Here is a 15550-nt window from a genome sequence, read left to right on the forward strand (position 1 = left end):
GGATGGCAGGCAGTTTATTTACTCTTTAACCTCTTTGGTATTTTTCTAGAATGGTGCTGTGACCCAAAAGACAGGACAGGAGAATATAAGCAGTGAGTGGATTTCCCTGTCAGGACCCTCCTGCTGACACAGTCATTCTGGACAGAACCCCCCCGGGGGCAAGTGAGGGAGCACCTTTCTCAACAAGGTGGAAGAGCCAAGCTTCCTCAGCTCCCAGTGGGTCTGGTAACAGTCAGCCTGGTGCCACCAAAATGCTGCTGATCCAGCCAAACAGCAGCTCGAAAATGTCCCTGCAGCGAGATTGTTTCCATTCACAACATCATGAACACACCAGGAATCCCCACAGGAAGGAGACACAGGAAGGGTGGGTGTGGCCTCGCTGAAGACGCAGCAAGGCCCACGTCTGTGGGCTCCCAAGCTATGCTGCCACCTGCTGAAGTGCCCTTCTCAGGCCTGCAGGCCTAGCTGTGGGCATCAAACACCAAGTATTAGCCCGGAAGCTACTGAAGCACAAATTCAAACCCTCTGATGGCTACACTCTGGGTCCACACCTCTACTTCAACCACATGAAGGTACTATGATGTGGCCAAGGTGTGAGGGCCAGGCACATTTACCCATACATCTGATGGATGCCAGGGACCACCGGAAAGTCCCTCTACAGGGACACGTTCCCAGAAATGGGTATATTTTGTGTAAAGTCAGCCTCTGTCAAATACTGTGCCAGGGCCCAAGTAACATACAAAGCAAGGAGGATCACATAGGACTTATCCCCTAAGTAGACCCCTTCTCAAATGTGTTGCAGACTGGGGATTAGCAAGTCCTGGGGAACAGAAATGAAACACCTCCAGGCAGGCTAAGCTCAGGCTTCCTTTGAAGATGTGGCTGAGTGCGTCGTGCAGAGGACATGGTCACACACAGGTAAGAGGACACCTGGCAGTGGGTGTTGACCCTGCAGACAAGAGTCCGAGTCCACCCTGCATGCACTGAGACCATGGAAACAACACGAACAGCTTACACACACCAGGGAGGTGGGTGCACCCAGACCAGGGCCCGCCTCTCTTCTAAACTGGGAACGTCTTATTCCGGAACGTGCCAGATTCAGTCTGGGATTTTTTCCTAAATACAAAGAGTTCACTGGAATTAGTCAATCTCTAAGCTTTCTGTATCTTCTCTACAATATCATGGTGTGAAAAATAGGAAGTCATTTATGTTTGGATGTTTCAAGTATGATCAAAGCTAACTGATTTTTCCAGATGAAGAAGTCTCACAAATATGACTCTTCAACAGTACAGAAATGTGCATATATTGAAATGTTCAAAATGAACAAAAATTTATCACAGGCTCTTATGCCAGAGGCCAAGGGGACCAGTGAAAGCCTCGTGACAATTTTACCTGTAGGGAGTCCTCCTACTCTAGCTTTGCTGGCATCTTCATTAACTGCTGGCATATAATTAATTTTCATGTGATTTTATTTACATGAGAACATCTGTCTTCTTTTAACTAAGGGACACATACTCAGAGAAGCACCAGGGCCCGGGAACAGGAGCTGGTGGCAGCTGTTAATATGAAAGTTGGCAAGTTTTGTTTCTTTGGAAACATTTCATGGGCTGATTAACTTTTGTAAATAGTCTGGAAAGCCAAGATAAAAAATAATGAAGACTAGTTCCACAGCCTCCTGACAATAAAGTGCCATTCGCATCCCTCTTGAAAGGAGATGCTAATAAAAAGTCAGCCCAGCTACAAGGACATTCTAAAATGTGGCGCCTTAACCGTAGACCAGAGACATCCCGTAGGGAGGAGGGGGGAGAGGGATCAGGACCGGGGTGGGACGAGCACAGGGGACTATGGTGATGGTGCACGGGTGAATAGGTGGTGGGAATTTCAAGAGGAAATCATACATTGTACAAAAATGAAGGATGAGGTAATAAATATATTTAAAAAAATAAGTAAGTGAGTTAATGAATAAAAAGAAATAAATAAAATGCAGCGCCTCATCCTAAACTTTTCATCACCGAAACCTCTATTTGGATATTCATCCCTTGGCCACAACGGGCACCTTCACACCAACACCAAAGTCACAGGTGGGAACAGGTCCCACTAAACAGACTGGAGACAAACAGGAGAGAAATGTCATCAAGGAGGAGAAAAAAATGATTACCATTATTTTTCCTGGAAATTTCTGGCAAGTCTGACTGGCATTGAGGTGAATTTCTGGGTGAATGGTTTTCAGGTAGTTTCTTAGAGGTCTTCAGAGGACAGAGCTCTCCCCGGAGCTCTGCTATGTTTTCTGAATGTTTAAGGTCCGTTTCCTTAGGAAACATACATGTCTGTATTCCCTCCTTCATGTGACATTCTGAAGAAGGATTGTTGGCAGCAATGGCGGTTTTCAGTGTGTTTTCTTCTTTATTCAGTAAGTTCTTGGGAAGGGTGAGGTTCTTCTGCAGGTTGATGTTGATGCCACTGGTATATCTGAAGTTCACCCAGCTCTCCCCAATCACCTCGGCGCACGTGTCCTCTTTAGCAGCCGCCAGGGAGCTGCCCAGCGCCAAGGCCTGTTTCTCCTCGGCCGTGGCGCTGGCTCCGCTGGCGGCGGACGTGCTGCTCCTGTGCTTACTGTAGTAGACCGAGCACTTGTGCTTCTTCTGGGAGTGCCCATAGGTCGCCGGGCTCCTCCTGGCGGCGTTCTGGATCCTGCTCTGCGGGGTATTGACCGGAAGGCAGCTTTTCCCTCTGACTTTATCAGAGGGGCTGTAGGTGTCAAGAAAGCTCTTGCAATTGCTTCTGAATTTAAAAAGGAAAAACATTTACTATATAAAGGCAAACCAAGTCATATCCTACCTCACTGTTGAGAAAGAGGTGGCCAACAGTTCTGTGTGGATGAAGGTGTCTTACCTTTCCTTTTATTTCAAATGTTTTTATTTATTTTGTGTAGAAGAACTGGGGTGTAGGCCAGAGGAGCCGGGGGTGGGGTAGAGGTTTCATCAGAGACAGAGTGGGGAGCAGAACAGGAAGAACTACTGAAATACACTGCTGAGGGGAGCTGGGGGCGAGACAGGAGAGGTCTGCTGTGGCTTGTGGGTCAGCTCCCTGACCAGGGATTGAACTCAGGCTGCAGCAGTGACAGCGCTGAGACTAAACCCTGAGGCCACCAGGGAGGCCAGGACCTTCCTTTCTGTCTTCTAAAGTGGCATGAGTTTATAAACTAGGTCCTCCCCTGGACTTTGTCATATATGGGAATGTGTGACAGCTGCCACACAAAGACTTAAAGAAAATTTTATGAAAACAGCTTTGGAATCAAAATTTATGTTACCTTAAAATAAAATGAGAGGGCCTCCCTGGTGGCGCAAGGGGTTAAGTCTCAGTACTATGAAGCTACCCGCTGCTACTGTAGCATGAATTCTATCCCTGGCCAGGGCAGTGACCCACATAGCACAGCAGACTTTCCTGTCTTGCCCGCTGTTCCTGTCAGCAGTGTATTTCAGTAGATCTGCCTGTTCTGCTCCCCACTCTGTCTCTAGTGAATAGTTTCATCCCCACACCTCTAGCCGGTACCCCAGTTCTTGTATGCATAAATAAATGAATCTTTATAAAAATAAAATCAGAAGTGAGTAATAGCAAAGATGAGAACCCTCCCGGACACCACACACATGCGCACACCCCCCCCCCCAAATTCTTACTTGTGAGGATGGGTGCTCATTACATCCATCGTACTACTGTTTTGCTGTGAAGAGGAGCTGGCATTTTGCCTCTGCCTTGTCTTCATGAATTCCATTAGGATGTACTGTGCTTGTTGGAAGGCTATTAAAATCACACCCAACAGGGACAAACTGAAGAAGAAAGCAACAAGGTCATTCCTTCCTGCTTTGGACTGACACCAAAAAGTCTGACCCTGACAGAAGAGCAGTGAGTGGTTGATGGGGAACATCCCTTAAGATACACATCATCGGGCCTCCCCTGGTGGCGCAGCGGTTGAGCACCAGGCTTCGAGGCTGCCCGCAGCCTGTGCAGTGCCAGTTCGTTCCCCGGCCACCGGCGAGGGTCCCACCAAAAAAAAAAAGATACATGTCATCATAACTATTGATGCTTCTCAAAGATTATTTAAAAAATCTAAGTTTCTAAAATGGGCATATTTATAAGTCAACATTCTAGTTCCACTTTTGAAGGCACTTCCAGAGGAAACCCCACTGAAAGAGTCGCTCTAGTCTCATCTCAGCACGCCACTGCACTAAGCTGCAAGAGAACCCCAGGAGAAGCAAGGAGCAGGGGCATCTGCGACACCTCTCGGTCCCATGACTCTCTTACAATGTGTTTGCAGCTATCCTGATGTTGGCCAGTGACTCCTCTGCCTACTTCATGTGTGCCAGGATCCTCAGCGACATGTAAATTCTGTCCAGTTCATATACTGTGACAGTGCTGGGGAACGATATGGCTTCTCCACCCAGTAAGGGAAGAGTGAAGAAGGTGGGAGTGAGTGTACCTGACAAAGAAGACCGTGAGCTTCCAAAATGACTCCTCCCAGCTGGGACCAGGAACCACATCTGCACACAGAGGCAACAGGTGATGCGGGAGGGTCACGTTGAGAGTGAAGCGAAACTCCAGGTCGGCCGCGGTTACCAGAGTCAGCTCCCGGATGACCCAGGAGGAGGTAAAGTCCGGAGTAAACCTGACAAAAGATTCATCTTTATGAATCTTAATTGTTTAGCTCTAAGCACAAAAAGATAATCATAACAGCAGCAAAATTTCTTACTTCTACAAGATAAACAAGATAAACAACTAAAGATGTCTTAACAATGGAAAATGTTCCCTCTCCCCATATTATTAATTACATCACAAAATTTAAATGAGGCTTAAACTGGACGCTTACACAATGCTGATATCCCGGGAAGTGTTTGGGTCGAGGGAAAACTGATGACAATCTAGCACTTCGAATCCATAACCTTGGCAATTATACCCATTAATTCTCAGGGATGTCACAGTGAGCGGAAGCGGTCCAATATTCTCAACCTTGAAGTTCTTTGTAATTGATAAAATTTGCTTGCTGTCTTTCAGTTCTAGAGTGGACAAAAGTGATATTCAGTATATACACACTGCGAAATTTATTCAAAATATTTTATTGAATCAACAAACCATGATCTATGTTATTAAAATTTTAAAAATTCAGTAAACTTCAAAGATTTTGATCTAGTTTCTAGACCAACGATAGATCCTATTCTACTATCAGAATATAATAACTAGCCAAAATTTTCATTGAGACAATCTGCATAGGTATGAATAATAATCAAAATCTTTCCTTTGTTCATTTACTTTTTAAAGGTCATATTTATGCTTCTCAGAAGCCAAATAGTTTGGGTTTACCAGGAGACACCATGGGTCTACCGCCTGGAGCCCTCACGTTGAACAGGGACCAGCTAAGAGGGTCTGTAATTTCATCACTGCTACTGGAAAATCAGTTTAAATACCACTAGTTAAATCCCTGAAAATAAGTGAATCACATTTTATATTGGGAAGAAGAGTCACCATAATTGTTAAATGTCTCTCCTATTACATATGAACTCTAATAGTTTATCTGGTCCAAGACCTTTTAAATTACTTCTTAATTTTATTTTTCAAGGTCAACTAAAATATTGAACGAATGAGAGAAAAAAAATATTCTGAATTTGAATTCCAGATAGTTAATTTTTTTTTAATTCAGGGGTCATTTGGCAGAGCTTTCTTTTAAAATAAAAATGTTAGTCAAATACCAAGATAGCAATACAAATTATTCTGTAGTTTCGCCAACCTGCCTGCCTCACAGAAAAAATTACAGCTCTAAGACACCTTCAAGTGTTTTCTTGAAGTTAAAAACAGTAACAGGAAAACAAGGCAGAACTGAACAAAAACATTTCACATTTATTATTTGATTTTAATTTTCTGAGGTCCTAGCAGCTAAAAAGTAGTTTTAAAATATTAAATTTAAATACATGCATAATTAAGAAATTTCCAAGGGAACACTGAAATAAGTTTCCAAATCTGTAGTGTCTGAAAGAATGGCCACCAGACACCCAGCTCCATACATTTAAATTAATTAAAAAAAAATAACACTTCTTCTCCTAGTCATATTAGATATATTTTTAGAAGCTCATTACCACTTTATGGGATGACACCAACACAGAACATCCCATCATTGTGAAAAGTCCTATTCATTAGTACACCTTTCCTTTTCTCTCCTTTATTTTGGTGAGGCTTTCTATGATTAGGTAACTGAGAACCAAATAAATGGCTTCATACTATTGTATTTACCTTAAACATTTAACACCATACTGGTAATTTTAATTAATTACCATACTGGTAATTTAGCAATGACATCTTTTTCCCGTCTAGATCAATCAAGTTGGGTTAAATATCTAAGGATATTCTAATGAAGCAGTACCCATCTATCCACATCCAAACAATTGCCTACTTCAGTTATCACCATCAACACCATGAGGTGACTGTAAATTTCTAAGGGAGTCTTCCTCTAGAATCCCCGAGCTCTTGGGCAGCTCCAAGCGTCAGGCCTAGCCCCAGCACTCACGTCGCCGGCAGTCCATCAGTGTCGACTCGGGCACCTTGAAGCGGAGTGACCCTCCCGTGCCAGGAAGCCTCCCGCCCACTTTCAGCAACTCTCTTGCTCCAAACCCTTCCACTCCGATCATGTCGATAACCGTCAAGTTATTTCTACAAGAAAAGAAGAGGATGCAAAGCAGCAGGTGTTAAAACAGCGCCCACAGGACTCAATGCACTTGAATGTAAGTATTCTTACCGCGCAAAAACATGCTCAAAGTCTCCTAAAAGAAAGTCAGTTTCAGCAAGGTGCTGTTGAACACAGCAGACTGTCAGCTATTTTTCCATGTTAAAGACAGAAGAAGAGTGTGTGTGTGTGTGTGTGTGTGTGTGCGCGTGCGTGTGTTTTCTGCCCTCCCTGACAGGAGCAGGTGAGCTGCTGAGTGAATGAACTTCTTGGAGGGGTGGGCACACACCCCTAACCACACAAATGGGGAATATGAGGCACAGGGGTAAGGGATAGAGCCTCTCTGCTCAGCCACCATCTCTTCCTATCATGCAACACAGCCTCATCCCCGAAGCCTGAATGAGAGGCACATGTGAGCTCTTAGCTAAAGAGATGATGTCTTCTTGAAAGAAAGAGACTTAGCCAGGTCAGGAAGAAACAGACTCTGTGACAGGGACACACCTACCGGATTAGTATGAGGGAGCTAACTTTTCCATAGTCAGCAGGCGTGAAAACGACCCCGACCCTCCTCACTTCCAAAGGCTGCAGGTGTAAGTGGAGGATGCTGGACCTTGGTTCCTCGGTATGCACACCCTGAAGGCCATCAATAAAAGCAGTTAGTCAGCTCCTGGAGAGCAGGTCTCCGTCTTTGGTGATCGCATCTTAGAGGAGAAGCACAAGCGCTTTTCTTGCAAAGTCCACATGAGACCGTCCTAGTGACCCTGTTGAACTTGTTTCCCGGGCTCGCAGCAGTAAACAGCACCCGACTCGTGGCTGGGCCTCACTGAGGGGCGGCCCGAGGGCATCTGCTTCCTGGCTTGGATGTGAGTCAAGGCCAAAGGCTTTAAGGCAAAGATGCTCTGAAAGTGAAACATCACTTAGAGAACAGAGCAAATAGCCGGACGCTGCAGGCATCCGGCCACATCAGCATCCACTGCAGGGCCGCCCTAAATTCTCCTTAATATTGAACATATGTTTATACAGAAATCACCTTGATGACATTAAGTTCTTCTAGTCAGGAAGCTCTCTGCTCAGTCACATTCCCTTTTAGTCTCTCCAAGATTTCCCACTTCCTTTGAATAAGTCTTGGTCCTAGATTTACATTCAAGATTTAGTTCTTTATCACTTCCTCTCTTTCCCTCGCTTTTCTTGCTCCCTCTCATTGGAAATCTACTTCTATTAACTTCTAGTGTTAGAACCATACAGTCTGCACAGTAGTCCTCTTAGCTATGTCTTTAGATTTTCAGTTTGGTGTACCTTCATTCACAGCTGCCATTTCCCCACTGACTGAAAGAAGAAACAGTGATAGTACTGGGTTCGCTTTCACTGGGATCACAAATGCCACACAGAGCCTGCTTTAGCCACACAGTAATAGCATTGAATAAAAAGCAGCAGGTTTAGGGTGTTAAAACTACTACAACAAGGACAGCACCACCGGGAATGAAATGAAGGTAGATAAAAGAGGTACATTCTACAAACCTTGTTGAATTGTGAAACGTTATTGTGAGTGAGAAAGATAAAGCTGTAAGGGGATAGTTTGCCCAGGGTCACATAACTAGAAGGTGAAAAAGCCAGGATCCAGAACCTTCAAAGCTCACTCCTAGTGCTCTTAATCAAAGGAACTATACTTCTAAAGGCAAATCAATGCAATAAAAATGTTGGCCTTTCTTTATACACTAAGAGTTTTAATATGATTTTAGGCTAAAGTTCTAAGTGTCTCAAAGGCATGGACCCTGGCCACCCTGTCGATATCATAAATGAACAATGATGATCATTTCCCATATTGCAAAAGGTGTTACCATTCTTGAAAATTCTCAGTCACAGTTTTGCCAAATGAGTTACACCATATATTATCAATTCTGAACAGAGTATTTGTGAATAAAATGAATGAGCTTTTTCTTTCTTAGGATTTCAAATTAAATGTGACTCAGTGCCAGAGGAGCAAAATAATCTCTTAGAAAGAACAGGACAGTTAGCTAACAAGACAAAACCATCACGACCTAGACTGCTCAAAAGAGAAAGAACTGCCACCAATTTACTTCCTATGGTAAATCAGTGTCTTAAAAATCTGCTTTAAAGCTTGCTTTTGATTAGTTTTAACTCCTAGCTGGAGACTGTCATGGTCTCGCTCTTTCTAGAAAGTCATTATCATCTAGAGTCAACAGTGTGTCTTTGGAGAGATATAAGCAGGAAAAAAAGAAAATACCTAGGGCATTTTAATATGTGTTTTAGAAACAGAGTTATATACCTGTGCTGTTTACGTATTTCAGAATACCTGTAAGCAAAACACCCACTACACAAAGAACCACAGAACAGCCAGTGAAAGCTAAGCACAAAGGTTGCCAAGTCTCCAGCTAAACCACACCCTCATCACCTGACATGTTTACTTCCTCTGAAAGCACCATCAAGAGCTCCTGCGTGCCAGGAGGTTGAGGAATTTCAGGTAAGTTCTTTTTTTATAGATGAGGTGAGTATAACAGAACTTGCTTGACTTGCTAAAAAACATGAAGCCAATTTAGTAAGAGAAGGCTTTTTTAAAATGCATTTGCTTTTACCTCATCTTGCCCTAAAAAGAATTTGATGGGGCTAAGGAATCTGAAGAGAATTATAAATTCTGACATCTCAAGTTTTATGGTTTTCTACGTAATGCTCATTCAATTGTTATTTCTTCACTCACATGAATCTAAATCTTCTAATTAAAATGATTTACAGGCTAACATGAACCAGGGACTCCTGCTGCATTTTAATTGGAAAAACCTGCTATGTAGACTTTATGCCTAGAGAATATGAGAGCCACATATACTTCGTAAATACATTTGAAATATGAATCACTGAGGCCCATAGCTTGTGTGCCTAGTTTCTCAGCTTTCTTTTTTTCTGTTTATAGATGACATCCTACCCGGTAAGGGCAAGCCTTGGTGAGCTGGAATTCACCCGTTGTGAAATTAATCATCTGCATATCAGTGCCAAACCTATAAAGAAAACAAAAATATTTCAAGGAGCAATTCAGTTACCAATAAAGAATGACTGATACACACATGTGAGTATTTGTTACTTATTTGCGTTTATGTGTGAGCCCAAGTGTTTGCGCACACAAGCAATTCATCCCGTCTGTCCTGCTGCTGTCCAGGCTCTTGCACTGTGCCCGCCATGCTGTAAGTGCTCAGTGTAAATTCTTAATGAACTGATTTGGTAGCACAGAATGTGAAAAAGTGCATGGTGACAAAAACTCTAAAGATAAAGCTATATCCCCCCTAAATTGTTTGTTGTTATGGAACCTAATACTGTGACTCTCAACTAAGGGAAATTTTATCCCCCAGGGAACATCTGGTGCTCTCTCCAGATGTTTTTAGTTGCCACAGCTGGGGAGGTTTTACAGGCATCTACTGGGGGGAGACAGGGATGCTGCTAAACAGCCCATAAAACACACAACAGTTCTCACACCCCAAAACAGAACGACTTGGCCCCAAATACCAAGAGTGTTGAAGCTGAGAAACTGTGAAAGGGTAGGTCTGTGATGGTTATGCAAGATAAACCAGACATGAACTATTATCATTTTATCTGGCTAAACAACACTAGATTAAAATATATGAAAACACTCATTTCTTGCATTGTCCGAAATCACCACGATTTAGGTTCTAAGTTGTAGGAATATATGCAAAAAACATGATAGTAAAGATTCTCTGACCCAAGAAATGAAAACTGTGGGGACCTGACCTGACAAGTGACATTGAGGATGGCACATCTCAAACAGAACTGACAAAATTCATCAAGTTATATGCACCGGGGGCTGGACCAGGGCATGGGTTCGTACTGTGTCCATCCTCCTACAGATCGGGGAGGTCTTGAAATAATTCTGAGTCTTCCCAGTGTTCCCCAAACCATCCCTCTGAGAGAGTGCACTGCCTGGGTTCTTACCATTTGTGGAGCAAGCGCACTGCAGCTTCTGGTTTTGGGTACAAGGAGAGAGGCAGAAGCTGCAGGGAGACCAGCAAGGAGGAGGGGTTCTTCACTACGAAGTACTTCACCTAGATAATGGGAGAGGAAAGTCAGTACCCCAGGAAGGATGCACAGTGCTCCTGGCAGGATCCTGAAAAAAGCCTCTAACCTGAGCCTGATCTCAAGACACCCACCCACCACTGAGACGGAGGGATGTTCTGGAAAAGCAATGGTCGGTCCATGCCATGAAAGGCAGAAGGGCTCAGGAGCCTGAAGGAGTCTGAGAAGGTCTGACCATGCAATGTGAGATCCTGCACTGGATGCTGAACCAAGAAAAATAATCACTGTCAAGTACATTAGTAAGATAAGTGGGGAAAACCAAAGGTGGACAACAGGTTAGAGGACATGATTACATTAATGCTTCACTTTCTGATTGACCATTATACCCTGATATGTAAGAAGATGCTCTTGTGTTAGCAACTTGACAGCAAAGCAGTAATGTGTCTCAAAGGTGTCAGAATGCAAGTATGCGGGGGGGGGGGGCGGGGGGGGGCGGGAACGGTGAGAAAAGTGTGCAAATTTAAAAATCTGAGCTTTGTGAAGTCTAGTTGGGAGTTCTTAGTATTACTGAAAATTTCCTCTCAGTTGAAATCATTTCAAAATTTAAAAAAAAAAGTTTAGAAAGTCCTAGGACGTGATCCCTAAGAAACTCCGTGAGTGCCTGATGAGGAGAAATAATAGATCAAGCGGGAGGGCCCCGTGGTGAGAATTAGCAGATGCCACAGATGTCAGGTGATGCCACCGCTTTCCTGATGCCCTTTGTCCTGCTCCCCCTTGGCAAGGAAAGGAAGTCACAGGCTAAGGATGGAGAATGGCCAGAAAAACCCCACACTGCTGACAGGGGCCTGGAGCTACCTCTCTGGCTCTGGACTCATGTGTGGGAGAATCTCATTATAAAACAGACAACCATCCTGTGCAGAGAAATGTGGTTAGGTCCACACTGCCCGCATATACAACGGCAGGCCCTAGGCACAGCCTGTGTGTGCAGGACGCGGCTCCTCGAGGACTGGGGAAGACCCTCTATGGCATCCACACCAGCACAAAATGGCCTGAGGGTACATTTCTCAGGCCAGGTCCCCAGGCTAAGCAGTGCTCGACTGCTAACTCCTGCCTCAGCCTACATTGGACAATATTCTCCCTGTTGTCTGAGGTTGAAAACTTAAGATTCTGGTTTGAATCCAAAACTTCATAAAATGTATTGGTCTGATGGGTTTTCACTCTGCTTACTTTCCTTATTTGGTTCTTTTGACACCTCCCTATCCCGAGTGCAGTCTGGCACGTGTGTGTTACTTAAAGTGAATTTAAATTATTTGGGGCTCTGAAACATTCTCTCAGGGTGGAAAGACTCTGGCAACTTCAAACGCCCAGGAGCTGGGGCCACACGACAGGAGGGGATGAGATACAATATCCTCACCACACTGTTCCTGAGGGCAGTGGCGCTGAAGTTTAGCACAAGGCCAGGCTTCGAGAGCAAACGAGGCAGAAAGGAGACAAAGGCTTCTGACTCCTTGGATTTCTTCAAGTGAGCAAAGCGAGTCATTCCTAGAACAGTCCTCCTATGTAATTGATAAAGAAAGCATGACACACAAATTTCACATTAAAAACGCAATATTACTCACTAAAATATTACTCACTAAAAGCAAACAGGTTCTTGGGAAAAAAATTCACAGGTCTGGGGAAGTGCAAGATGATCCTGGGACATTTGTTTTGCTAGAAAACAAGGAAGAACTCAAAGAAAGATGTGAATATGCTAAAAGGACCCAATGCTAGCCTGGAGGGGTTCCCACCTGCCAAATATGGGACAACATAGCATCAAGAGTAATAATGATGCTTGTTGATTTTGATTTTTACTTTGTATTAATTAGTCTTTTTCCTGGTCCCTTATTTAGGTTTTCTAAATTCCTGCTATGACTTATTCTTTCTGACTTATTTTGCTGAGCATGATCCCTTCTAGCTTCATCCACGTTGCTGGAAACTGCATGTGTTAAACCAGAGACACACTACGGGGGGAAGCAGAGAGGAAGGACTAGGGTCAAAATAAGCGGGGGGTGCAATTGTATGGGGAATATAACCAAAATGATAATGCATACATTGTGCAAAAATAAAAAATGATGTAAGAATTATATAAAATAAAATATTAATTAAAAAAAGAGTAATAATGATGGCAGCAGATGACAGCATACTGACTAAGAAACCGGAGTCGGGTCTCCCTGGTGGCGCAAGGGGTTAAGACACAATCTATGAGGCAATCTGCAGCCTCTGCAGCACAAGTTCGATGCCCAGCAGGCCAGGGAGATACCCACATGGTGCAGCAGACCTCTCCTGTCTCACCCGCTACTCCCCTCAGCAGTGTATTTTGGGAGATCTGACTCTTCTGTTCCCTGCTCTGTCTCTGATAAATCCTCTCAAACCACCCCCAACACACATACACACACACCTCTGGCCTGTATCCTGGATCTTGTATACATAAATAAATAAATATTTTAAAAAGATAAAGAAAGAAACCAGTCTCAAAAAATAACACAGAATGAACAAAATCATTAGAAACATCCCCATTTTTGTAGCCATCACTCTAACTACTCATCAGGGAAGGGTTATCCACAGAAGTCAAGTCACAGGAGGAGATGGAAGGTGTGTGCGCCCCCGATCAGGGCCAGATGGCTGACTTACTGCTAAAGGCAAGAGGTGCCACACCTGCCCACGTCACCTAGACCAACACGGCTCAGCGCAGCAAAGCCCACAGTGGCACAAGCTGACGTGCATGTCCCTCCAAGCTGGGGCAGTGGTAAGAACGCAAGCCCAGCCAGGTGACTGGTACGCTTCCCCAGGCGTTTAACATGAATGTAAACTTGAGGACACAATCCGAAAATTCAAGTCTCAATGGTTCTCTAAGACATTTGAGGGGACACTTTCAAATGTGAATAAGAAAGATAAACCTTGGGGAACACTGATGAAAAGAAAGTTAAAGAAACGTGATCCAAGAGCAATACCTCTTGAATGGATTCTGAATTAAAGGAAACTTTTTTTAAAAAAAAACTGTTTTGGGGAGGCTCCCCTGGGTGCAGGCGGTTGAGCGCAGCGCTGTGAAGCTGCCCGCAGCCTCTGCAGCGCTGGTTCGATCACAGCCGGCCAGCGAGGTTCCCACCTGGCGCGCCCACTGCTCCCCTCAGCAGTGTATTTCAGTTAGTCTGCCTATTCTGCTCCCTGCTCTGTCTCTGGTGAATCCTCTCACCCTCCCGCGAATCCGGTCTATACCCCAGTTCTTGTATAAATAAATAAATAAATCTTTAAAAAAAAAAAACCAGTTTTGAAAGTACATTTCGGGGTCAGATACGGAATTGTGAATATGGACTGTGTATTAAAGAATACAATTAGATCAGTGTGAAGTTTGTTGGGTTAAGTAATGGCAGTGGATTTCTATGTAGGAGAATACCCTTCTCAGGAAATAAAGTATTTATTTCCTAAAAAAGTATTGAGTTGGAAGATTATGAGATCTATAGTTTGCTTTCCAATGACTCAGGGAAAAAAATTGTGTGTGTGCGTACTTGGATAGAGAGACACAGAGAGAAATAAAAGCAAATGTAATAAAATGTGAACAACTGAAGAATCAGATGAGAAATAATTATTCAAAATTCAGTACGGCATCATGTAACGGTGTCCCCCCAATGTTGAACAGAAGTCCTGAAGAAAGGTTGAAGACTTACTTGCAGACATCACCATTTTTTAATTTCTTCCACCTCTCATACAATTTATTTGCAAGTTCAGAATCCACATCCCAGGTAGACCAATTCAGAGAAAGGCTCCTTTCCCAATTAGGATTTTCTAAAAGTTAGAGCAGAGTTGATCTTTAGGTTTACAGAAAACATAATCCAACAGAAATTAACACCAAGGGCTGATTGTTTAAGTTTCTCCAAAGACGACCGTAGAGTAATAAATGCCCCTTTCCCCTGCTTCACTGTCAGTCCCTCTAACTTGATGGCAAAATGATATATCAAATCAAACAAACATGTATAAAACAAAACTAAACTGAATTATGTAAAGGTATTAACATAAAAGACACATGGCTCATGAATACAGCCTGAAACAGGTTAAAATTATACTTGGCACATTTTTAAAAGCTTTAAATCTAAAAGGTGGCATCACCAGGCCTCCCCCTGGTGGCGCAGTGGTTGAGCGCTGGGCTGCGAAGCTGCCCGCGGCCTCTGCAGCACTGGTTCGATTCCTGGCTGCCGGCGAGGGTCCCACATGGCGCGCAGACCTCTCCTGCTGCGCCTGCTGCTCCCCTCAGCAGTGTATTTCATCAGTCTGCCTGTTCTGTTTCCCGTTCTGGCTCTGGTGAATTCTCTCACCCTCCTGCGCTTCTGACTGTACCCAGTGCTTGTATATATAAATAAATCTTTTAAAAAAATGAATACATAAAAGGTAGCATCACCATCTCGGTCTCCAGGCTCACTCAATGGAGCACTGACAAACAGCCATCCTAAAAAATCAACAGAGACCAGCCAGGCCTAGAAAAGGTGCAGGTTTGTAACCTGGCAGCCTCTTATCTTGCCCCCTCTGCTCTGTCTGTACTAGAGCCTATCATGATGGAAACATGGGAATCTTCCAGAAGAAATCACTATACTATCCTTAGATTTCATTTCCTTAAGTTAAATATCTTGAAGATAAAAAATCAGGGGAAAATAGCTTCTAGATCAATGTGACAGCCTTCAGTCTCACACTGCTTCCATCCTGGTGAGATGTTTATGCTCCTGTTACTAAAGTCTCCAAATGCAAGGCCAAACTGTTTATACTAACCTGTAG

At 43.7% G+C, this 15550-nt stretch overlaps 1 protein-coding gene across 2 annotated transcripts in view; it reads right to left on the bottom strand.

Annotated features, from left to right (window-relative positions):
* TMEM131L (transmembrane 131 like) overlaps nucleotides 1-15550 on the bottom strand; it is a gene marked incomplete at both ends in the record, with an annotated part of 134833 nt that overhangs the window by 19855 nt on the left and 99428 nt on the right. For both annotated transcript variants that reach the window (XM_084246177.1, XM_084246176.1), the window contains 10 exons: nucleotides 2159-2781; nucleotides 3678-3827; nucleotides 4478-4663; nucleotides 4865-5051; nucleotides 6554-6696; nucleotides 7215-7342; nucleotides 9648-9720; nucleotides 10667-10776; nucleotides 12162-12303; nucleotides 14452-14569. In XM_084246177.1, the coding sequence (XP_084102303.1) occupies nucleotides 2159-2781; nucleotides 3678-3827; nucleotides 4478-4663; nucleotides 4865-5051; nucleotides 6554-6696; nucleotides 7215-7342; nucleotides 9648-9720; nucleotides 10667-10776; nucleotides 12162-12303; nucleotides 14452-14569 (1860 nt within the window). The remainder of the gene's footprint in view (nucleotides 1-2158; nucleotides 2782-3677; nucleotides 3828-4477; nucleotides 4664-4864; nucleotides 5052-6553; nucleotides 6697-7214; nucleotides 7343-9647; nucleotides 9721-10666; nucleotides 10777-12161; nucleotides 12304-14451; nucleotides 14570-15550) is intronic.

Source organism: Talpa europaea (assembly GCF_964194135.1).
Source record: "Talpa europaea genome assembly, chromosome: 10".
Taxonomy (NCBI): domain Eukaryota; kingdom Metazoa; phylum Chordata; class Mammalia; order Eulipotyphla; family Talpidae; genus Talpa; species Talpa europaea.